The 25,701-nt window shown below is 33.8% G+C and overlaps 4 protein-coding genes and 1 pseudogene across 5 annotated transcripts; 1 reads left to right on the top strand and 4 right to left on the bottom strand.

Annotated features, from left to right (window-relative positions):
- Positions 1-258: 258 nt before the first annotated feature.
- Positions 259-5,088, bottom strand: LOC123213405 (annotated as a pseudogene).
- A 379-nt stretch (positions 5,089-5,467) lies between these two features.
- On the bottom strand, positions 5,468-8,360 carry LOC123214676 (SEC1 family transport protein SLY1-like). Its single transcript, XM_044634613.1, has 2 exons — positions 8,130-8,360; positions 5,468-7,694 (listed from the first exon to the last, which is right to left on the bottom strand). The coding sequence occupies exons 1-2, from the start codon at positions 8,158-8,160 to the stop codon at positions 5,869-5,871; spliced, it is 1,857 nt and encodes a 618-aa protein (XP_044490548.1). The 5' UTR covers positions 8,161-8,360; the 3' UTR covers positions 5,468-5,868.
- A 2,660-nt stretch (positions 8,361-11,020) lies between these two features.
- LOC123213909 lies at positions 11,021-14,044 on the top strand. Its single transcript, XM_044633536.1, has 6 exons — positions 11,021-11,242; positions 11,801-11,881; positions 12,373-12,501; positions 12,793-12,855; positions 13,045-13,169; positions 13,538-14,044. The coding sequence occupies exons 1-6, from the start codon at positions 11,150-11,152 to the stop codon at positions 13,728-13,730; spliced, it is 684 nt and encodes a 227-aa protein (XP_044489471.1). The 5' UTR covers positions 11,021-11,149; the 3' UTR covers positions 13,731-14,044.
- A 117-nt stretch (positions 14,045-14,161) lies between these two features.
- LOC123213907 (protein LAZ1) lies at positions 14,162-19,295 on the bottom strand. 2 transcript variants are annotated; one of them, XM_044633534.1, is made up of 9 exons: positions 19,190-19,295; positions 18,355-18,621; positions 18,185-18,241; positions 17,554-17,662; positions 16,920-17,104; positions 16,718-16,806; positions 16,042-16,303; positions 15,531-15,779; positions 14,162-15,084 (listed from the first exon to the last, which is right to left on the bottom strand). In XM_044633534.1, exons 2-9 carry the CDS (start codon positions 18,505-18,507, stop codon positions 14,734-14,736), a joined length of 1,455 nt encoding a protein of 484 aa, XP_044489469.1. In that variant the 5' UTR covers positions 18,508-18,621; positions 19,190-19,295; the 3' UTR covers positions 14,162-14,733. The 2 variants fall into 2 exon arrangements, with proteins under 2 accessions (XP_044489469.1, XP_044489470.1); XM_044633535.1 differs by lacking the exon at positions 14,162-15,084 and having other exon boundaries at positions 15,582-15,784.
- Positions 19,296-21,544: 2,249 nt separating this feature from the next.
- Positions 21,545-24,187, bottom strand: LOC123215052 (sorcin-like). Its single transcript, XM_044635098.1, has 10 exons — positions 24,027-24,187; positions 23,885-23,943; positions 23,745-23,785; positions 23,626-23,657; positions 23,524-23,552; positions 23,221-23,257; positions 22,985-23,041; positions 22,303-22,379; positions 21,926-21,999; positions 21,545-21,780 (listed from the first exon to the last, which is right to left on the bottom strand). The coding sequence occupies exons 1-10, from the start codon at positions 24,108-24,110 to the stop codon at positions 21,761-21,763; spliced, it is 510 nt and encodes a 169-aa protein (XP_044491033.1). The 5' UTR covers positions 24,111-24,187; the 3' UTR covers positions 21,545-21,760.
- Between the last annotated feature and the right edge of the window lie 1,514 nt (positions 24,188-25,701).

Consider the following 25,701-nt stretch of genomic DNA (forward strand, 5'->3'; position numbering starts at 1 on the left):
TCCTTAAATTATCTCTTGAACCAAATCCTAGAGAGTCCACTTGATAACGTAGAGAGGTATACGTGAAACAATTTTTAAAGCTTTGTGTCTCTCCTTAATAAAAGTGCAAAAGTTGTCATCTGAATAATAAATTAATGAGTTCAGAAGGCCTAAGGATACTCCATGATATTCTCCCTTTCCTTTAGTCAGGCTGTGCAAGACAATGTCAAAAATCCACACCTCTGTTTTATAAAATAGAAATACAAGTGGTATTTTTAGACTGAAAATAATCAGGGAAACCATCTATTAAATACTTCTCAAACTCAATGATAACACATTTCCCAGATTGTATCTTACAAGGTGCAAACTACTTCAAGGTCCATATTTCAGTTAACAGGTTATCTAGCCAAATAGTGAACACACAATTTAACTAGTACTATGATATGCTTAAAAAATCCTGAAAATAGTTATTATCAAATGCCACTAGTACTACAGCAATCTTCAACCATGCTTCTCAAAGATCTTAATCCTGATGCCATCTTTAAATTGTAACATAGGATTCTGGCTGATATTTCCTCCCTCGATCATTTTCCACCTATATAATGAAATAAAAGGTTGTTTATAAAGTTCTGCTCAATAATGCAGAATATCCCATGTGTGTGCTTAGTGATTTTTTTTTTTTAAAAAAAAAAAAGCATGTTGAACAGAATTTTATGTTACCAATACTTGGTGACTAAGACGTGAAGAGAGATGACCAACAACACCCTACTGTATTCTGCACCTGCGCATTGCTTCATGCCTCCACCAAAAGGCATGAAATTCTTTGCTTTTAGGTCCTAACACATTACCAAAAATAAAAATGTAAGTCTAATGGCACAGTAATTGTTGCTAATGGTTTACTTTTGGCTGGTGATCAGAGGAAAATATTTCCCCTTCCAACACGATAGATTGAATGCAAGAGGGTCCTCAAATGTATCAGGATTTAATTGCAGAGCTAAAGCAGCAAGCATAATTGCCCAACCAGCTGGAATTGTTTATCCTGCAGAGAAGTAAGTCATTTCTTCTGTTATGTCATACAGAAGAAAAGTTTAATCTGTGGTTTGAGTTTACCATCCACTTGGATATCTTTTTGAGCTCCTTGCAAGAACCCTGGTGCAACACTTCCTAATCTAAGCATCTCATTTACTACCTATCATTTTGCATAGAGCATAAAGTTAGTTAACACAGAAGTTTTCATAATAATTTTCCATTTCTCTAAGAATGTTGAAGTTTTGGCACAGACATAAAGGGTAGAAGTCATTGATCGATATTCTTTTCTTCCCATTTGATTGAGGAATCTGCATTTTCTCGCTTTCTCAGAATTGCTTCATTCTCAGCCTGATAAATAAACACACATGCTACATGTAAGATAATTATTTGTACGTATGTCAAAGTTCTGTAAATCTGTCGTAAGGTTTACTTACCGTCAGTTCCTAACACCAAAGGATTCTCTGAAAGTAACTTGAAAGCTAAGGTTAATGTTGATGAAAGTGAATCAAAATTAACAAAGAGAAGTCCAAACATACGCTGAACAACAACATCATCTGTTAAGAACTTCTCGACATTCATGTCTTCAATAACATGATCAAGTACATCACCATGTTGCTTATCAGGTGAAGCTCGTCTCCCACGAACCACATTGGACAACATTTCAAAGGTCTTTTTATAGTCCTGGGTAGTTATCAAAGAGATTACAATGGCAATGTTTAACAAAGATGCTTAATGAACTTATGATGGGCTTTACCTTTAAACATTTGTGATATTTAGTTCCAGGGATGTTCAAGGAAAAGGACTTAAGTCACTGAGAAAAATTAATGAACGTATCACAGAAGTTGAGTGGTGATTTCTCAATATCGTAACTAAAGAGCAGCTTTGCACCAAAATCAAGAGTCATCTGGTATCAACAAAGTAATTTATTAGGCTCCCATTTTACGGACACATCTTATGCAAAATTACAAACATTTTAACATAGCAAGTGAGCTTGAAACTTACAACTGAAGTAGAATATTTCACTTCTATGCATTCTTGGCTTGACTAACTGCTGAGGGTTTTACGAACCATTTCTTCAATCTTAGGAAGCAGCTTTCCTTTGAGGCTCTCAATGCCAAAGTGATTCAAAGGTGTTTTTCGAGTGTACCTGTGAATAAAGGCCCCGTCATCTGCTTTATTTTCCCTTGCTTGAAAAACTTAGCAAATAAGTCCAAGTACTAAGCCTCAACCAATTTTCCTTCTTGCAGCAGAATGAAGTGGTTAAACTCAGGATCAGCAGACACAACCATGGCTCAACCAGCCACATTATTTCGAAATATCAGAACATATCTGAAACATCATAAAAAGGTTATAGTCACCCTCCTAAAATGTTTGATAAACATAATTTTACCTCTGCACTCTCTTTTTGATAAATTGTGGAACATCCAAGGAATGACTGGAGGAAATTAACTGAACAGTCTCTCCAATGAAAGGAAGCTGCATTGATCCTGGAGAAAGAACTCCATTGCACTTGGGATTTCTCCACTTTATTACAAAATGGTTAAGCATATGATAACCCATGCTATAACACACAAGACAATAGACCACAACAAAACTGACTAAACTCTATTTGCATAAACTTGTAATCTTTAAAGAAGAGAACAATGTGAATGAAACAAACACTTCGAGAAGTTCAGGAAACAAGATATAATCTTCCCAGGAACAAGGAATGCAAATGAAGTTTTTATACAGAAACTCGGGTATATCCTGAACTGAAACACAAGGGACAATATGAACAAGATAAATAAAGAGATGAAAATAGATAAGGGCCAACAGTAACAAACAGGTATATTAAATAAGTCAATATCTTTGGACATTATGCTGACCAGCCGACTTGCAATTGAGTACTACTACAAACGGCAGAAGAAAATGTCCAAGATGCTATTACATTTCAGGAGCTTCTGGGAGGCCTGAAATTTGAATGTTTCAAACGGATTTATTAAAATACTTCCTAAGATTAAGGTTAAGAAGTTTAGCAGCTGTAAACTTGTTTTCTTCTGTTCCATAGTCATGGCATCCCATATTGTGCTCAATAAATGTGAATGATATAATTATGGCATCCCATATTGTGTTTAATAATATAAATGGCATGACTCATTTATCACAATCTAGAACTCATATATGGTAATTGTGAATGGCATAACTCATTATGGCATTCTCACTTATCACAATTCAGAACTCATAAGAGTGATAGTACACATTTTGGCTAAACCCCCACTTTATCAGAAATCAGATTTCATAAAAGTTGTCAGAAATCAGAAAAGTTGATAAGTTTTACACATACAATCTATCATGGGCTTTTTTTTTCTAAGTTTTGCAATTCAAAACACGTTTTGACAGCTTAAAAATTTTATAAATTATTTAACCAGTTTTATTTTAGTATCCCCAAGCAATACAAGATGCACATATAAACCCAATATCTCTTTCGTGTTTTATTAACGTGAGATTTACCTCTGATTCCTTCACTGAAAGACATGGAAACTATAGATATGGGATATAGTAGTCAGAATCTCTACGCTAAATGAACAACTGAAAAAAGAAAAGATCTCAAGATAAAAATTAAGAAAAAAAAAGGAACTGTGAATCACAATTAGCTAACTTTTTGTGTCTTCTAAAGTTCCTTATAAACAAATGTAATTGGGTGTTTCATCAGAATAAAATGTTAATCAGTAATAGTGAGATCCTGTTTCTGAGAAATTGATGAAGAAAAATTGCATCATACAAGAATTATGGCAAGTATGTTCAATGATTTTTCATTTTACATTCTTTGATGAGTGAGATCAACTTGTATTATTCAAAAATGGTCATTCAAAGAACCAAAAAATTCAAAGCATGTGAAAATGACTTGGGTAAGAACCTAAAATGTGATTTGATGCCTACAATTTAGATAGATTATGACAAGGCAATCATTCAAGTTAGCAATGACTGCATCAATGACCTCTTGAGTAGTGTTGTCGCTGCCCAAATCTTGGTACGGTTGGTCAATTATAGTTTTGTTTTTGGGTCTTATAAGCCAAAACACATTGTCACTTATATACCATTTAATCAGCCATGCCTTAGAATCTTCAAACGATGCAAAATGTGCATATAAACCTAACATTTTTCTCTTATTTTATTGATATGAGATTTGTCAACGGATGTCACAACAAGTACCTTAGCATCATGGCTGATGAAAGAAGCAAAGCCACAGGATTTGCCTTCTTCTGTTTCAGTATTCTTTCATTTCCCACATTTTCTGCTGAAGCGCCTTGCTCAGAAACAGCATGATCAGCTCCCACATTACCTGTAGTCATCAAACACTTGACGAGGAATCAATGCAGCACCAAAACAATTTGCCAAGGTCATTTCTTCTCGAGTATATTCATCAATGGGATAGCTTAGTCATTAACTACCATATAATAATATCTAAATGTCACAGCTCAACGGAGCATAGAGGAAACAGCTTAAAAGTATTTGGACATATTAATCAGAATGATATTTACCTCCAGGCATGACACCAGTGCCTCCTTCAATACCAGCTGCTGTATTTGCCACTAAGTTGCCGTAAAGATTTGGGGTCACCTAGAGATACAAAACAGCCTTCATAAGTTAGGTTCTAAAAACCTAGGAAAAGTCAGCACCAAACTGGCTAACCAACACTTGCATATGACAATGTCATTTCAGATCTCAACTTAAAACAATAATTTTTTCGCTGAAGTACTGATATCTTTCTCCTTTTTTATTTTCCCTAGCAGTTTAATCACATAAACAATCTTGATTTAGTTTGTCGAGCACATCATCTCGTACAAGGTCGAAAGTACATGTTTCAAGATAAAGGCCTAATGACAGTGAGTCTCTGGACCTTTTTGTGCTCATTCTGTTGCTAAAAAACATCGACGGCTTGATGAAATGGGGTGTGGTTCTTGATTTCTGCAGATGCGGTCTGCACCTAATTACTGCTATTGTTGTGGGAGTGTAGCTTCTCTATTGAACTTTAATGAGAATATGCTGAGGTACATTAATAGCTTTCCAGCCGATGCGTTTATGCATTGGAAAGTTTTAATGGAGTGGGTCAGTATCTTTAATCTTGTCCACAAGTTTTGAATAATACGAAAGCTCGTTATATGGTTATCATCTCGACATTGTAAAACTAATTTATTTGAGCATTGATGGTGCAGGGGCAACCATTACCAGAAAAGAAAATGAAGAGTGAGATTTATGCGTAGAAGGGAGTTGAAATGCTTGTTTTAAGCAGCCAGTCAAAGGCCTACCACATCTAAGCCTATTCCCTAATTATTAAACATGTTTTCTAGAGCTCTTCAACTTCAAGTAAAACATATTTCTTTTACATTTTTAATTTTTGGTTTAAATTTAGACTTAGTTCGATTCAAATCTATACTTATTTCTAATCACAATAAGCAGAAACAAAGAAACACAGGTATTATCAACTGAATCTGAATAACACAAATATATTGATGTGGGCAAAAATTAATAATTTTTCTAGAGGTCATGATTTCAATAACAGCACATGAAACAGATATATTCCAACAACAGATAATTCAATGGGGATTTTAGAAGCTTTTCAATACCGAATACTTCCTATAATGACAGTTAAAAAGATTATCTAAATTGTCAAAAAAATAAAGGAGGTCTGAAGCTCATTTGGCAGATCAGGCAGGAGATATTACAAAAACCAAGCACGTAGACCAACCATATCCCATGCCTTCACATATACATTCCACTTGAAAGCCTCTATTTTCTCAACAACATAGTGCCCCCTTTTGATGCATAAGCCTTCAAACAAAAGGGACTCTGAAAAGCATATACATAAACATATCTGTGTTAATGGCTTGAAGGGGCACCTGCGTTGCCCAATCCCATCTTCTGACCCAATGAAGCAAGTTGATCAACAAACTCCACTCCTGTAAGAATCTCTGTTGTTCCATATATAACATGCTTAACAGGCTGCTGACGCATTGCAAGCTCTTGCAAGCTACCATACTCCATATAGTTACCACCACCAATCATGAAAACAATAGCTTCTTTAAATGGTCCCTTCAGATGGCCGCTACCAGAGCCTGACTTAGGAGCACGAGGATCAAACATGAGATACAGATCAATTTCAGGATTTGCTTTACCCTCCATCAAAGCTTCTACAGTCCTCGTCAATGCTAGCTGCCTGTCACTAGATAATAGATTCTTCACACCAGCGGTCACAGCACTAATTGACTGCCCATATAGTTTCTCTGCCCAATCAACAATGTTATTTCTACTCGCAGAATTTGCTGATGCCATTGAGACATTCAAAGATTTCATCTTCTTCACATACTGAAATGCACTACTATCAACCTCAGATTCCCTTAGTGCTGCTTCCACAGCCTCTATTTCTGATGGATTAATAGTTTCTGAAGAAATTAGATAGAGAATTGCAAACCGCAATTTATCCATCTTACTGCCTTTTCCTTTAAGTACAGCTAGCAGTTCACTTCTATCTATGCCTCCTCTGACAAGCATGTCATTTTCCTTTTTTGCATAAGAATCAAGAGATCTTTCCTTGATCTCACCCAATAACACAGTTGCAATATTTGTGTGTTTATCAATTACCTGCTTCCTTTCAGTCAATTCAGGCAACGAATTCACTGCTTTCATCAAATGCTTTGTGTTTCCAATCAAGTCGGTGCCATCGAACTCAGCTCCATCAGTTTCCCCAGTTCTTTTATTCACTTCATCAACATCCTTCTTATACTTGTTCAGTTGAGTCTCAATCTCCACAGCCACTTCAGGAAATTCCAACCACCCATTTGCCACCCAAAATGCATCTGAACTATCTAACTCAAATGACTTCATCCCACCCTTTTCACCCTGCACACTCAATCTGTTAAGCTTCAATCCAAGCACATCATGCACAAGTGGTCTGTATCGAAAATCATGTTGTATCCCAACTGAAAGCTCAAAATTTCTGTCAAAAATACACAAAACCGGTCGCTGAAATGAGCTCACAAAATTCCCACCTTCAGAAAACAAATTGTTCTTAGACAACAAATGATCCCTCAATTTCTGATCCAATGCAGAAGCAACCATCTCCGCTGGCCCACCACGTGGACACCGAATAATTGGCACCACCCCTAGAGTAGCCAACACACAAAACAACCCACCAACAATCTTCTCAATAATCTCCTCAATTTCTCTATCCCCAGCTTTGGGATCATTTAATTGAACATAACTACTCTTCTGAGCCAACGAAAACAAATTATCCTCCAAAGTCACAAACTCCAAATACTGATCATGCACCTTCGAGATCCTCTGAATCGAATCTGAATTCAGTGTTCCAGACGCCAAATCTTCAAGCAGAGCACGAGGTATTGAGGATGAAAAATTCAGGTGAAAACTATCATAAAGTGAAGCCGAAGAATCAGCTATAATTCTTTGTATATTGTGTTGGTTTGCTTGAACAAAATACACAGCAGGCACATCATGAACAGGCTTACGGTCTTTATCAATCAGAAAGTAAAGGGTCACCCCATGTTTACGAAGATCCTTAACATGGATCAACGGTGACAAAATGTTTTGACAAAACCTATCATAGATCAAGATCTTATAAACCTCTTCATTTGCCATCCCAGTCGAATTCACTGGTTGATTCAGATTCAGCATTCTAGTGATACATTCTGTAAAAAAAAAATATCAACTACCAAATCAGATTCAAAAACATTTCCTCAAATCAAAAACCTAACATGGGTTATAATCAAACAACTAAATTTCTCGAATTTTATATTGACAGTTTCAATTCTGCATTACAAAATTAAGAACACTGAAGGAGTTGTGGTTAATGTCTGTGCATAATAATATTCAATACAGATCAGATTAGAAAAAATTCAATAAAATTCGCCAACCAGCAACAGTGACATAGATCATAGAAACACGAAATTAAACAACTAAGATTCTCGTATTTCGTATTGAAAGTTCAAATTACGCATCGAATATAAAATATGTAAAAAGGGTTCTCGTTAAATCAAAAAACTAGTGGGGTACATCTTAATTCTGTTTTAATCGTGTCAAGATTTCTGATTAATTAAGAGATCTAAAGAGAAAGAGAGAGTTACCAGTCTGTTTTTGACGAAGATTGAGCGCCATTGGAGCTTGAAACGTGAATATGAGCTAAGGTTTTTAAACAATTTTTAGTGAGAGTAGATGCAGAGACTTGAACTGAAATGGCAAAAATGGTGGAAATTTGAGTGCTTCTTCCTGCGCTGCGTTTGGCACAATCTTGCTTTTTTTTTTTCAATTAATAAAATAACCATACTTGAAAGGGGCTTAAAAAATAACAAACACTAAAATCGTAAATACGATTTTGTCTAAGGCAGGTATTGATAACAAGCACTCAGCATCGTAATAAGGTAAGGTATAAGAGCTTATTTACCAGAGTCAAGTCAAAAGACTAAAAAAATATAAACTTTGGAGATAATTTTAAAGGAAAGAATGTTGACATCGGAACTATTGATAACAAGTCTCTACCCATAAATGATATGTTATTTGTTTATAGATTGAAGCACAATTTACTTAGTGATGGTCAATTATGTGGTTAAAGTCTAAAAACTACATTTCAATCCATACATTGTCAAGTGATTAATTCAAACACAAATAACATTGTAATCATAAGGTATAGACACTGAAAATGTATCCATTGTTGATTTGTGTGACATTATATCAACAGATTTACGTCTTGTATTTATTAAAAAAAAGAAAAGTGGTTATGATATCGAAAATTAGAGTTTGTTATCTTATATTCCATTGCAAAGCTTCTAAAAGATAGTAAAAGTTTGGTCCGACCTTGTGTTTAAAAAATAGGCCAAATGACTATATCCCACCCAAGGTTTGATGTTTCTCAAATGTCATCTTTTTAACTATGGAAATATCAAACACCCACCTATGGCTGGTTAAATTTAATAGAACCCTAACGTTTGAAAATTTTATCTCTTTTTGCCCCCCTAAACTTTAAAAACTAAAATTTTTCTTCAGCCTAAGTTTTAAAAAAGGTAGTTTCACCCTAGGGTTTCGTTTTGAAATCTCCGACGACATCTCCGGCTCTATTGCCAACAGCCTCTCCCTCCTGAAACATCCTCTCCTTCCAGCAATCTCTTTCCTCCCCTTTAGAGGCCCGATCGACGTTGGAGACGTCTTGGGAGACGAAGACGAATCGTCGTCTTCGTCTGGGAAGACGGTCGTCTTCCCAGAGGTCTTCTTCTGAGAAGACGACCGTCTTCCCAAACAAAGACGACGACTTCGTCTTCCTATGGGAAGACGAAGAACTTAGTCTTCCCTGACGAAGTTCTTCGTCTTCGTCTCCCAAGATTTCTCGGACGTCAATCGGGCATCCAAATAGGAGGAAAGAGATCGCTGGAATGAGAGGATGTCTCGGGAGGGAGAGGTCGTCTGCAATGGAGCCAGAGATGTCGCCGAAGATTTCAAAACGAAATCTTAAGGTGAAACTATCATTTTTTAAAACTTAGGCTGTGAGAAAATTTTAGTTTTCAAAGTTTATGGGAGCAAAAATAGCTTATATTTTAGTTTATTTTTTAATATTATAGAGAAAATGACGATTTTACCCTTACCACCGTTAATTTTAACTGTTCATGGGTGGGTGTTTGGTGTTTACATAGTTCAAGGGAGGACATTTGAGAAAACATCAAACTTTGGGTGGGAAATAGTCGTTTGGCCTAAAAAATATCATGTTTAGGGGTGCATGTGCAAAGGGCAATCAAACAAGTGTTTGTTTTAAACCTAAAAATGATACTTTTATTTCTAGACCTTACAATTATTACATATTGACTTATATAGTTAAACTCGGAGGACGAGTGTAGTACCCAAACATTATTGTTTTGTCATTGTTAGTGATTTTTCATGTTTTATTTAGGTGTTATTTCTTGCATGCAAAAACTGTGCTTTTAAATCCTTAGAGTATTGGTTAAAACTATATAAACCCTTTAATTTAACTAATTTAATCAATTACCCTCGATTAATTGTTTGCATTTGTTGTTGTGGAATTTTTTTTAGGCCAAAGGACTATTTCCCACCCAAGGTATGTTGCATTCTCAATTTTCACCCTTTATCTTTGATAATGCTAAATACTCACCCATGAACAGTTAAAATTAACGGTGGTAAGAGTAAAATCGTCATTTTCTTTATAATATTAAAAATAAATTAAAATATAATCTCTTTTTACCCCCTTAAACTTTAAAAACTAAAAGTTTTTCCCAGCCTAAGTTTTAAAAAATGGCAATTTCACCCTAGAGTTTCACTTTGAAATCTCCGGTGTCATCTCCAGCTCCATTACCAACAACCTCTCCCTCCCGAAACATCCTCTCCTTCTGGCGGTCTCTTTCCTCCGATTTGAATGTCCAATCGACATCGGAGAAGTCGTGGAAGACGAAAAACTTCGTCGGGGATTCATCTTCCCAGACGAAGGCAAAGCTGTCGTTTTCGTCTAGGAAGACGATCGTCTTCCCAGAGGTCTTCTTCTGGGAAGGAGATGATGCTTCAGGAGGGAGAGGTCATCGACAATAGAGCTGGAGATGACGCCAGAGATTTCAAAATGAAACCCTATGATGAAACTGTCATTTTTTAAAACTTAGGTTGGAAAAAATTTTAGTTTTAACGTTTAGGGGGGCAAAAAAAATAAAATTTCAAGGGGTTAGGGTTCTGTTAATTTTAACTGCTTATGAATAAGTATTTGGTATTATCAAAATTAATATGGGGAAACCTAAGAATGCAGCATACCTTGGGTGGAAAATAGTCCTTTGGCCTTTTTTTAAATTAAAAATTAATCAATGATAAGTCTAGATTTTCATTAAATGAAAAAAAAAAAAAAAGGCATATTACTAGTATACAATTTTAGAACCAAATCCCAAAAATATCCTCAACTGAAAATAAAAAATAAAAAATAAAAATAAAAAAAAGGACACAAAAGAACACGCAGGAAAGCATATTCGTGGTCCAAACACACAGGAAAGCATATTCGTGATCCAAACGCAGCCTTACGATTTAACCGGTCTCTTTGCAAGGGATACCTGTTAACAAAGTGACACAGAGAGCAAAAGAGAAGAAACTGAAAGCGGTAGTAAACATGGCAACGACATCGTTTCTTCGGAACAAGTACTGGGTTCTGAGGCACGGTAAAAGCATTCCAAACGAGAAAGGGCTTATAGTTTCTTCATTGGTTCGTCTCTTCACTGTTGTTTATTCAATTTACATGCTTATCATCTGTTCATTTGATGCTACTCATTTTCTTACTGTTAAGTAGCCACTGCCTGTCTTTACTCTTAATCAGTTACTGTCTTTTGGATTGTGCGAGGAAATGATGAATAGTTACCAGTTTAGTTAGTTTTTTCAGATGTCACTGTCTTGTTTCATGGCTTGTGCGATTCCAGAAGTGCGATTTTGAATGCCATATCCCATCTGGGTAATTTTGAAAAATGTCTTTTTATTTTGTTTAAGTTTCCCTTTTTTCCCGGCGTGTGTTATGTAGGGGGAATTCTTGTTAGTTGTGTGCTTTTGAATGCTAATCCCATTTGGGTTATTTTAAAAGAAGTTTCCTTCTATTATTATTTTCTTTTCATTTTTCTATGTTTCTCATAAAGGGTGAGATTTTTTGTGAACATCAACTTCGAGCAGAAATGCCACTTTAAAGTTTTTTCTGGAGAAGGAAATTGTCATCTTTGAAAGTAAATTTATTTGCTATATTTTGGGAGTTATAAATGTTGATTAATGATGATAGGAAAATGGAACGCGTCCTGAGTATCAATTGGCATCAGAAGGTGTCAATCAAGCTCAATTGGCTGGAGAATTATTCCTGAAGGTAATTACACTTGATGCATCCCAGGCCATAATTCTAGTTATTTTGCCTCAATGAATTGTCTACAAGTTTCCTCTAATAAATTGAAAATGTTCTTTCAGACTGAGGTTGTCTTATGTTTACTGTTTGGAATTTGGATATGATATCTGTTTGAAGCAACTGTTGAATTCAGAGGGGAGATTGTTTAGTTGTTATGATTAAAATTGGATCCAGCGTTGTATGCTTGGGAGAATAATTAGTAATAGCTTGAGTGGATGATACATATGATGACCAGCTTTCCAAGAAAAAGCTGCTTTAACTGTCCATAGGAACTTTTAGATGAGCATGAAGAAGAAAAGCTTTTGCCTGGCTCCATTGGTCAGTTTTATTACCCATTGCCGGCTAACTGCCCTAATTCATCACTCTGTACTGGATAATTTATCTTTTGCTAGTATGAAAAATGAAAATTTTTAATTATTTACTTCACATATATACTAACTGTTTTACATTTGCAGAATTTAAATGAAAATAACATACCACTAGAAAGTGTCCGCATATGCTACTCCCCTTTTTCCAGGACAACTCACACAGCTAAAGTTGTGGCATCTGTTTTGAATATCTCATTTGAAGGTCCTCAATGTAAGGTGAGCTCTTTTACCCTCAGAAAGATCTATCTTTGTGAGATGGCTATATGTTGCATTGAAATGCAAGAGAAGAAAAATCACTTGGTACTTAGTATGTGAATGGCTAATGATGAGCAACTCTAATGGGCATAATGCGAAATGAAAAGATATCACATGTTAGATTTGACCTGGTAAAATTCTGATATAACAAGTCATGGTATACTTATGATGGTGACAAATGATTAGGTTTATTTTCTTCTTTCTGCACCTGTTTCCCATTACACTGTTCATAAACTAAATACTGCTGAATAGGTGATTGAAGATCTCCAGGAACGTTTCTTCGGTCCTACATTTGAACTTATGTCACATGATAAAGTAAGTGTCTAATGGAATTTAAATTTGATATTCTGTTATAATGATAAGGTTATTCTTTTCTGCTTCATAAATTATAAATGGTATTCAAGAATGTAATGTGAAGCAAGAATTTGTACATATTAAAATTTTGCTGAAGTATTTGATGCTTTAGCATTCGAGACTTTATTTCTTCTTCCCTTTTATGAACAGTATACAGAGATATGGGCCCTTGATGAGAAAGATCCATTTATGAGACCAGAAGGTGGAGAAAGTGTAAATGATGTGGCTTCTAGACTTGCAAGTGCTATGTTGTCGATTGAATCAAAATTTCAAGGGTAACTAATCCATGTTTGTTTGGAAGTGGAATATATATCTGGGATTTTTTGTGATTCAAAATTTTTATGTTTTGACGCACAAGTATCAATAATCAACTAAGTCAATAGACATCCAGATATTTGATGCACAAATATTGATAATCAGCTAAGTCAATAAGCATCCAGATAATGTCATCTCCAGCATTCTATTTAGAGCACATGGATGGCAGAGTCCTGATAAGTCATTGCATTTCAGATGGCATATCAACTCAAAAGTATTAGGAAAAGTTTCTTATCTGGATTCTTAAGAAATTTAAATAAAATATTGAGATCATTTTTTTTTTTAGTTCTCAACAGAAATTTGCTTTTATTTAATGTTGTTCCTGCAGATGCTCAATTTTGGTTGTCAGCCATGGCGATCCCCTGCAAATCTTGCAGACACTACTAAATGCAGCTAAGGAGATCACAGGACCCAATGTCAATGGCTTGGATTCAACACTTAAAGCTGTCCGAGTCTCTAACATCTTGTCACAGCACAGAAAATATTCTTTGCTTACTGGAGAACTCCGGGCAGTTGTATAGTTTGCACTTGGCATCTCGTTCATGAGCATAAAACCATTGCATAGGTCATGGCATTGTATGGCTTAGAATGAAATTCAGCCCAAGATTTTTTCAACAGAAAAAGATAGTTGCCTGAATAAGATCAGGGTGAAAGCTTTTCAGAATAATTTTTTGCATAATATTTTAAAGTGTTGTTTAGTCAACTTATTGTTGAAGATTGGTGCTATTTGCTCTCCATCTATGAATTAAAGCCCCGTTTATCAATTCAGTCAAGATTGATTGTAATCCTCTAACTTGTTGGTTTCTTGGTTCATATACTCATCTTTGTTATTGAATTTTCATTGCCCCTCTCCTATTCGGGTTAGTTACTAAACTGTAGGGCTTCTGCATTCTTATTGAAAGAACAATCCCAAAAAACAAATTAGGTTATGCAAAGGAAATCAGACACGGTATTGCTGGGTCAAATATGGTCCCTTCTGAAGCAAATCTTTCAGTCAATAGAATGTAAGGTCTCAGGTAATACACATGAACAAAGCCTCAACTAAGTAAAGCTTGCACAACATATTTACTAGACAATTCTTCTCAAGAAAGCATTCTCCCACTTCAATACAACAATACAATGCATTGTGAAGACAACTGATTTACTTAATAGACATCCATTTAACACAAAAAATTTCTCAAATCATAAATCATCGTCCTGATCCCAGTGGCATTCTCAAGCCTTAAAATTTTCTATACAGAAAATTGTAAGAGCACCACGCATCATAACAATTGTACACCATTTACCACTTATCGCAAAGACAACGACAACCTCACCATTTACCGTGAAAAGATCCATGTAGAAGAAAAAATTGGATCGAAGTCTTCATCTTCCTTGTGGAGCTTTGTACACATAAACCGAAAAGCCTTAATGGGGAGAATGGCACTTTCCTCACTGAATGATAATGCACAAACCTTCTATGCTTCATGCCTCAATAATGCTTGTTGAGCTCCCATTTCTTGTGTAGATACAACATTCTCTTAACTAATCTTTGGTGACCCACCTTTGACCTCTGACTTGGTAGCCTCCATAGCTTTGGTCACTACTGCTTTCTCCCCCGCTTTCTGCACTAGTATATCCTGATTTTCGACGGTGCTTTTTCCGTGTAGGTGCACTGTCACTAATGCTCCCATTTAACAGTGGGTCATCAATTCCTCGAATCACCCTCCGTGCAGGTGATGATGTAGCAATGCAACTATCGTCCTTTGTTCTCCTCTTATCCTTGTCCTTCTTTATATTTTGGGAGATCCTATGTATTTTTTCATTGAACTTTGTAATACCCTTCTCCACTGGCTCTACTGCTTGGTTCACAGTGAACTTCACATCATTTACAATCTGCAAAGGTTACAAACATCAGATTCAGCATCAAATAAGAGAAGGAGAAAGCTAAAACAAAAGTAACTGTTTGGTTCACAGTGAGCTTCACATTGTTTACAATCTGCAATAGTTAAAAACATCAGATTCAGCACCAAATAAGGGAGGAAGAAAGATAAAACAAAAGTGAGGTTTTACATTAAAGACATTCAGAAACGACAAACAAGCAATTCCTGCTAAACAAAAATTGTTGAGTTATATATAAACTGAATCTGGTTATAATCGGTTTATTGACAATTAACATATTTCTTGATATTATTAAACTCCTTCCTGAGCCTATAAAATGTTCAATTCCAGGCAATTAAAAGAGATTGACTCATCTTTAATCCTTTATGATTTGTAGAGGCCAAAATATCCACATGTAAAAGACTATTTGAATGTCACAATATAGAATTGAGGAAGCTTACATATTCACCACCACCAACAAAAACATCCCGGACACTTTCTCTAATGGTCATTCCACTCCTGTTATCAATGTCTGGCTGTGGTAGACGTAGCTTTGTAGGTCGTTCACTATCCCTAATCTCATCAGGGTCCAGAGGACAATCAGCAGAATAGTCTCCAAGAATTGAAACACTCCCAGAAAAACGCTCTCCCATTAGCTCATAAGGCTTCGCAGGGAATACATATAGGTGGACAACAGAAGCAATGCCCATCTGTGCTGGATGAATACTTAGACCTATTAGACTTTACCATTTTGATAGAATTACAACATTATTTATATGAAACTCAGAATATAATTATTTTTTATAAAATTGTAGCATCACTATATGAAACTCAGAACATCGTCATGAACAATGAAGAAAATTCAAAGAGAAAAGTTAAGGTTCTCAAAAATATTAGAAACATTAAAAAAATGGGTTCTCAGTTAGTGATGCCACTTTCCCAAAGATTAAAGTAGTGAATGTCAGCAACTACCTCTATACAAATGATGAAATCTTGCACGCTTGATTTTAACTCTAAGCCTTGAGCTATTCGACTTTTAAACAAACCAAGAGCATAGAGAAGTGCGATCGCCACACCTTGCCACCAAGTCAGAAACACAATTGACTTGAAAGTTAAAAACTTGGCCAATGGCTTTATGTGTGCCAGTTCATCCTTTGTGACTGTATAAAATTGAACTAAACAATACAAAGCCCAGGACTGACTAAAATTTAAAACCACCGCAATATATGGATACCTACAAAAACACAAGAAGGCTAGGGCAATCAGAGATTTCTTAAAAATATATCATTCATAACTATTCACTATTCCAGATGCAAGATAAATCAATAACAGAATTTGCAGATAGAATTCTCTCTCATTGAATTAAATTGAACTAAGATTTGGAATGTATTATCGCAAGATCCAAACCAAATGAAACCTTACTGAATTATGACAGCATATATGCATAATTATCATGACAAACAATTATTTACATCCACAAAGAAGATTAGTATACATGATAAAATAAGTGTCACTCTCAAACCATTCAACACAGCAGCATGTGATCCTATGAGTCCTTATGCTTTAAACAAGGTCATCATAAAGTACTTATATTTTGCAGCAAATGCTTTACCATGTAATTGTTTAATGGGCTTTAAGATAATCTTACCCACATCCCAACTTGAAATCTCCTTCACAATACACACCAAAGGCTTCAAGAATTACGGCTAAAATAGCACTGAGAGACTTTATTATCATCTGGCAAAGAAAGATAGAAATAACCCATTAAACAAAGAAAGAGAAAAATTGGTAAGCAATAGAAGCAGGCAAAAGATGTCATTTTATGAAGTGAAAAAAAAAAAAATACATACGTATTGAACAATGCCAATCTTGACAACTTGGTAAAACCACTGACCAAGTTTCCATGGTTTCAAGAAATAGTTCATTGGGAATGGGTGCTTCACAGTTCCTTTCTCAAAACTGGGTTCTAATAGGGGGTTTTTATAGCTTGCGCGACCTTCCCTTTCCATAAACTCGATAGTCCTTTGTTCTCCACCTTCCATAATTATTGGGGGAAAAAGGTGAAAAGAAGATCAAAGACAAAAGCAGCTGGGAGCGTAAGCCAAAAAAGTGCAAAAGTAATTGACAAGAAAGGAATTTTTCAACAAATATGATCTTAAAGTGAATAAACTTATAAAGAATCTTATTGATTCATACAGTTGTTGTGATTAACAGACAATTCACAAGTTGCAATTCAAGCTATATACTCTCTGAGACAGATTAAATATGCAAGTGTATTTTCCAGCTTGTTAACTTGAAATGCATATTCAAATATGCATGTGTTTGTGAATGCAAAATTCACTAACCTTAAAGTGGTGTAAAGATTAAAGAAAAAAATTTCCAGCAAAGGTTAACAAAACAATGCATTAGTGAATATATAAACATGACATGCTCTTCATAAATAAAATTTCAATATCACATAATACAGCTCTCGAAAGTACATACCTAAGCATGCAACAAGGTATCTTCCAAAACAATACATGGCAAAGGATTCATAGCAATCCCGTAGTATCTCACAATCAACACTAATTGATGGATTAGTCAATGACACAAACTGTATAAAACAATCCATGTTAGTGAAAGAGATAATGATATATTGATGCACGAAGGCATGTAGTACCAAAAAGAAATGCAATGCCATATATCAGTTCAATGCATCTACATTTGGCAAAAGAAGCCATTAAATAAATTCAAAATAACCACATGAATGTACAACTCCTTAAATTTAAAAATCCCAATCATTTTGGCAAACTATTCTGTTAATTCAATATAATCAATATACACAACATGAAATAAGAGGCAATATGCTGAACCTTCCATCTCAAATATTCCACAAATTTATAGTAATCTAATGTCAAGGTATATCTGATATTCTCAAAATAATTCCACCAGCCAATCTTGTATTTTAAAGACATGTACACATATCATACCAGATTAACTTATCCAAACATGTAAGAAAATAACCAAAAGTACTGAAAATCATTCACTATAGACAAAGGTGCATACATTCAACAACAAAATACTGCCTTCACATTTATACAAATGATGCTGCATTGTGTTCTACTAAACAACTCACCGATTCTACCACATAGCAAGGAACCATCAAAATAACTCCAATCAAAAACTTTTGTTCCTGAAAAACAAGGACCAAAAAGAAATGGCATGCAAATAAAATAATTATTAGAGCAAAACACTAATGAACACATCAAGAAAATCCACAACAGTGTGACAAGGGATTAAAAAAACCTCAGGATTTTTGTATGCAGAAAGGTGCTCAAACACGAGGTACATCGATAGAGAAAGAGTAAAAACTACGAGAACACCAGCAACTAGACTTGCCCATAAGGGAGTTTTATAAGCCAACAAGGAAATGAGATCGTGATAGGTTATAATCCTCATTAGCTACACAAGGCCTACACTTTCAAATATTGCCAGCATAATGAAATTACCAATCTCCAGACTAATACATTATACATTTGTTGACAAATCAATTGAGCCACCAGAGATATGCACCTGTTCACATCCACCCAAAAAACTATATCATGAAAAATTTTCTGAAAAAAAATATAAAGACTAAGAATGCTAAAAAAATTTTGCTTGAAAGATAATGTTTTCATCATCTATTCATCCAAATAAGCATAACTCATCAATCATCAATGAGAACCAGCGATAACCATATATATAGAGTTTAATTTTGTCAGTATAAAAGAACAAGGTTCAGTAATCAAATACGAATGTACTACTAAAAGTGAAAATATATAGTCAATAAGGGAGATTTTTCCAAAAAAAAAAAGAAGAGGTTGGTTGAAAATAATGTTCTTATAATCTATCAATCAAAACAAGCAAACCCAATTAATCATCCAAGAGAACCAGAAATACCCAGATTATTATTCGTAATTTTTCTCCTTTTTTAGGTTTAATTTTTTACAAATAAAAGAAGAATATTCAGTATATATTAAAATCATAACAAAATGAATTTCTAGGAGATAATTCGGTACTGGGATCAATTTCAAATTTTGAATTAATTTGAAAAACAAAAATAGAAAACTAAAATGAAGAAGAAATGACAAGCAGCACTTACAGAAATGATCGTGAGGGTGAGCTGGGAGAGTTGTCGTTTGGCGGAAGAGAATAAACCCGTCTTGGTACACAAAGGCTACAGGCAAGCTCAAATATGTCGCACGCACGTAGCACGTGCTGTTTCATACGTGGCTTTACCACGTGTTTTTCAAATAATAAATTTGTTTTATATATGTTAGGTGAAAATGGAAATCATATTTAAAAATAAATAAATATTCTGAGTTTACAAAAAGAGAATATGAATATTTGGAATTTTTTTTCTTATTTATAAAACTAATTTTTTATTTAAATGATGTCATAAATTATATATGAAACTTTAAATGTAATTAGTCGTATCTTATGCCCCCTTTATACTCTTCTGAAATCTTTAGCGCTTCAGTTGCATGAACTGGACCACTTTCCATTGGTTTCTTTTTAAAAAAAAAAATGAATCACACAAGTATCAAATTTTGTCACTGTACATTTTGACTTACAAATTTGAAAACTTGCAATCAACCCCTAAACACTAATTGCCATTTTCATTAGAATTTCACCATTGTCGTCAATTGACCCAAATTGTGGAGAGAAGCCAAATATGATAAGCGTTTGATACAATCAACAAACATTAAGGCTGAGTGCGATATAATGTTGTACCATTTGTGAAGGCAAAAAATGAATAACCAAAGATGCTGACAAAGAGGTGTGACAAAAATCGAGCCACATCATCGAGGACATCACAAGAGTAATGCTAACAAGTTTCAAGTGTAAATGATACAAGAATAATTTATGAAGAGATGAAGAAAGGTTGAAGATGGTGACATCAACATTGAGAATGGGTGTAAAAGGTGAATTAGCTTAGTAAATAAAGTTAGAGAAAGTGAGAATGATATTTAGGGTTTGGTGGGCACGTAAGAAGAAGAGGTTGGGGTGCAAGGACAGAAGAGGAAAATGATGCCAATGTAAACTTGGTATCTAAAAGAGTTTTTTTTATCAATGTTAGTTTGAGCTGATATAATAATTTAAAAAAGTAAAATAGTTTAAGATAATATTATAATTTAATTTTTTGATTTTGTATGAAGTTTTTTTTAATTAAATAAAAAATTGTGATCTATATTATAAAATGATAGTATAATGTTTTTAGGTTAAACCTTGTGTGAGAATTCGTATTTAACTCTAAATAATAACAATCAAAAGACTTGTTCTCATCTAAAACATAGTAAAATTTTAAAATGCCATCTTTTAATTTTAAAAAACTCAAACACTAATCTATGAGTTAAATTTTATTAAAAATTTCAATAAATGTTAGAGAAAAAATTATTATTTTAATAATATTATTAAAAATATATAATTTATTAATTTCTCTCCCCAAGTTTTAAAAAACCACAAATTCACCTCTTCCAACAACTTTTCCAAGTTAAAAAAATCACATTCTCCCCCCCCCCCCAAACTCGGGTTTTTTTTCTTCACCTTTGGTCACTATCTCTGGCTTTGACAATGTCCATTTTCCATCCTAAACAATCATTGACGTCAATTGTCGCATTCCCTACCCTAAAATGTTGTCTAGATGATTGTCTGGACTCATCGTAGTCCAGACGATTTTCGTTTGAATGACAAGTCTCTAACCATGAGACTATTCTTCTAATGTCGATCTTCAATCATACTCTGTCTCTTCATCAGAGGAGAATGAATCATTTTTGTCTGATGAAAACAACCACCAAAGAGAGAAGATTAGTCAGCCTTGAAGATGGTAGAAAGTCAACCGATGACCAGAACAAAGATGTCCCCAGAGGAGGAGAAAAATAAACCCTAAGTGTGAAAATGTTAGTTTTCAAACTTTGGGTAAAGAAAAAATTGTTAGTTTTTAATGCCTAAAGAGAGAAAATGATAAATTTTTAGTTTTTTTAAATATTTTTATTAAATGATAGTTTTACTCTTAATCTTAATTGAAATTTTTAACAGAATTTGACTCATAGATAAGTGTTTAGGATTTGGAATCTAATGCCAATCAATTTTTCATCCGTGTGTGACTACTTAATACTGAAATTTACCCTTCAATATGAAGGTAATTTTGGAATCCTAACTGACATCGGCTAGTATAGGTCAGGGTTTAGAAAGATAGTTAATATCAACGTTTTAAATCTGGATCGGACCCAAACGGAACCCCCTGTCCAGGTCTTTAGCGATCAGACCGAATTGATCAGATACAATTGAGCTGACAATTGGTTACTATTGTTTAACCCTTCCACTTTTGGCTAATAGTGCAAACATAAAAGTTGTTGTTTGTACATATTTTCTTAAATAAATTTGTCCATCAACCCAAAAAAAAAAAAAAAAAAATCTAATACACTCAGCCCTCCAAATACTCTCCCATCACACATGGAAAATAATTCTCCATTATCACACAGATAAATCAACACAGAATCTGGAAATAAAATGTTTACATTATGACCGAGACAACATGATATCATACTTAAATAAGGTTCTACTGGAATCCTAATGCAAAATGAACATTTGACACTGCCCAGCTACGTAACATTGCCCACCTATGATGCACACAGGCCGTTCATCTTTCCCCAGTAATAAGAACTTGGTTTCATATTCTACAATTTGCAGCTGTGCAAGAAGAGAATGGTGTTAATAAATTATATTTCAGACAATGCATGTAATTCGATGTATCAAAAATCATGAAAAATTATTCCCTTTTAGGATGGAATATCTGCTACTAAATATTTGTGCCATCTTGAACTAATATACTCACTGCAGAAGATAAACTGATTGAGATCAAGAGTCACTCTGCCTTGCTTGGCTGTATCAAATGAATTAAAGAGATTTCTGCGACAATCAAAATTAGAAAAGTAAGCAATCTCCCTATTAGCAGATTGAAATTTAATAAATTTAGGAGTTTATTGCTGAAATGGTAGAAGAGCTACATTTTGGATGTAAACTGTTTCACTTCAGGTCAAGCAGGTTTGCTGAGTGTACATGATTTCTTACAGTAAACATGCATGTGTTTATTAGTATTGCACGTTTGAATCATTTGGCACTATCACCCAAAATGTTCCAGTCAATTACTACTCTTGATCACTCTCATCTAGAATATGCAACAGTTACATATTAGTTTTTCTGGATACATACCGTGCGGACTGCAAAAATATACAAAGAGATATGAAGTCATCCAGGCGAAGTCTTCCATTCCTTTTTTTATCAAAGCTCTGAACAATTAAAGAGAATCAATCAGAAATTCATCTGCAGCATATCGGTCCTTATCTAACAAGGGTGAATAAACACTTTATTAATCAACAAACAATATATAGTGATTCAAACAAGGAAAGAGAAAAAATAATTTATTTAAGAGACCAATGGTATGCTTATTCTGGAAAACAAATTAGCAAAACAACAGCAAAATGCAATACATTGTCAGGTAAGTTTAGAAGAAACGGCTGGAAACCCTCTGTAACTTCACTTCCAGGCAAGGGATAAACCCATATAAGAATGACGAGATGAGAGGAATGTATTATAGATAAAAAGGCAAAAGAATGTCATGCATTTTTAAAGAGAAATCTCACTTTTTGAATAACTAAAGCTTGTTTTAGGACCTGCATTCAATAATTTGAAATCCAATAACACCAGTTTATAAAATAATACTTCCAAATTATCAAGCTCATTGTACTTGTGCGTATAATAAGATGAAATTCTCCAAACTTCATTACAAAAGTGATAGTTTGCCACAATTTTCCAACCCTAAACTCTAGCATTTTATGCAACAGTAGGTCCTCCAAATTATTTTAAAGAAAGAATTGTAAAGTTTATGCTTTACCTCACAAACTGTGTAAAAAGCAGGAGAATCCAAGGAAAAACCAATTTTAACCAATGCCTGTAAAAAAACTTCATCAGTGAGACTCTAAAAGTAAAAAAGGACAAAAAGACAAGATAGACTAAAATGAAAAACTTGGCTTCATGAAGGATTTTTGGCATTCTTGACAATGTATTGCCCTGTAACAACTTAATAATTCCTTCATCTAAAACAATGGTGAAAAGCATCTCAGAAACTACCTCATACACATCGTCAGGAACAAGATATCCACGACCCCTGCACATCAAATCAAAGTGCAAAGGCAATGTTTACATAGATTTTGATGCAAAATACCCAATACCCAACATTTACAAAATACTTAAACAACATAAAATATTCAGCCTATAAATCAGGCATCAAGTTCCATAAAAATTTAAACATACAGTGAGCAAAATTGATTCTACAATGACCAATGATTCTCAAGTTGATTAAATCTAAAAATTTTTAATAATTTTGATTATAGCAATTAATAAATTCACTAATTAACTCATGGGGTTACTCACCTCTCAAGGTCTGAGAAGGCATGTTGAACCTGAAAATAAAACTAAGTAAATAAAAAACCATCACCAAATATTAAATACACTAAATTAAGTGATAGAGCTAACCTTGAGAAGGAACTTGTTAAGCTCCACAAACTCTGGATTTGGAAATAAATAATAGGATAAATCAAAATTTAAAAAATATATGGAACCAAAAAAAATCGAAATTTTGAAAATTGAATTACCTTTAAAGCTCATAGTACCATTTTTATCAAAATCATACATCCTGAAAAAATAAATAACATCATATATATTCATGTACGAACTACAAAGGCAATACACAAACGTAGAACATAATTCGACGTAGTTTACGAAAAAAGAGGACCTGATCATTTGTTGGACGACGGAGAGGGGGAAATCGAGGTTTCCAACTGCCAAGGCGCACTGATCGCAGAAACCACACGTCGGTTGGTATTTTGGTTAAAAAAATTGTAAGGATATGAATAGATTTGAAAGAGTAGTCAAACCTTGAGTTGAACTTCTGTGATGTTGCCGGTTTTCCCCGAGTCAACTTGGTCGAACCACTCTCTGAGAATCGCCGCGTTCTCCATTTTCCGTTCGAGTTGACTCGGTTGCCACGCCACGTGGTTTAGATATAAAGGTCTGTCGAATACTTCAGCCTCGCGTAAATATCGTTTACCTCTCAAAAGTTTGGGATTATTAAAAGACCCCTTTAGTTTTGAAATTTTATCTACTTTCCCCTCTATTTGGTTACACTTTTGAACCAACTAATACAAATTATGATTATAGACTTAACCTAAATAAAGTTATCACTCAATAAAACTATTTATACCCATATCCTATATGTAATTTAAATATATAATATTATAATATCATATAATTAAATAATTTTAAATAAATAATTATATATTTTGAATAATAGTTAAGATCTTCAGTTTTCGATTACCGAATAAATTATTTAATGAAAATAGATTATCATTCCATTCATCTCAAAATTTCTATGTTCAACACTGATTAACATGATAACATATGATTTATTTATATATAATATTACTCATAAAATTATATTTATCAAATTTTAAATATATAAATTATCTACTCATATGATGATAGATTATTTGATTATTCAAATATAAGTGTACATAACTTTGTTTATTGAAAATAGGTGATTGTCCACAAGTATCTATCTAATGCATAAGTTTTAAATTTTTAAATTCAGACCTATTATCATTATTTTTAGAAGAAAAATCTATTAATGGAGATAAATGATTGTGAAATTCGTTAAAAAGATTCATATTGATGACAATGAATCTAATACGATGACAAAGTTGCTAGCTATTGTAAGACTCCTTGTATGTAAAAGAGTCACAAGTATAATCGATCTTCCCACTTGCACGCGAAGGAAAGAACTATTAAGGGATACTATTCACGCATAGTGATCGAATTATGTATCGTATCATATATTAAAAACTTAATTTTTTGTATTGTTATCAAGTATCGTATTATATTATATGATAAAGTTTTTAAAAAATAAAATAATAAAAAATTTAATTAATATGATATCATTTTAGAAAATATTATAAATACTCTTAAAATTTTAATATTTTTTATATACACATTTATTACATCATAATTTTATTTAAAAAGTGTATTGATTATATCATATGATACGTTTATTATATCATATTTATTCAATATACTTTATGATATATATTATTTTTTATTTATATTATATCATATTTTATAAAATACATATTATACATCATTCGCTAGTAATAACTGTATACCCAAAGGGTGGAATATAAAGAAATAGAAAGGAGATGCGAGTAAAAGGCTTCCTGCAAAAGCTTTAAGCAGCGAGAGACTGAAAATTACGGATGTCGACAAGAAGATAATTATTAGAAGATGGATAATGGAGAAACAAAGAGAGAAACGATAGAAAAAGAGAAAAGCTATGAGGGGTTTCAGTAATAGAAAGAAAGTAGAAATAGTTGTTGAATGCGAAATTTGTGCAGAAGAAAAACTAATGTTTCTTTCTTTGTATTCTTGATATGTCTTTGTTAATGTTATTGATGATTCTAAGAGGGATCTGGTCGAGAGTATTACCAGAAATCTATATGATTTCGATAATCTTTCATTATAGATATTATAGATTAGTAAGCTAATCTCCATTTTGTTTTA

This window comes from Mangifera indica, chromosome 4 (genome assembly GCF_011075055.1).
Source record: "Mangifera indica cultivar Alphonso chromosome 4, CATAS_Mindica_2.1, whole genome shotgun sequence".
In the NCBI taxonomy this organism is placed as follows: Eukaryota; Viridiplantae; Streptophyta; class Magnoliopsida; order Sapindales; family Anacardiaceae; genus Mangifera; species Mangifera indica.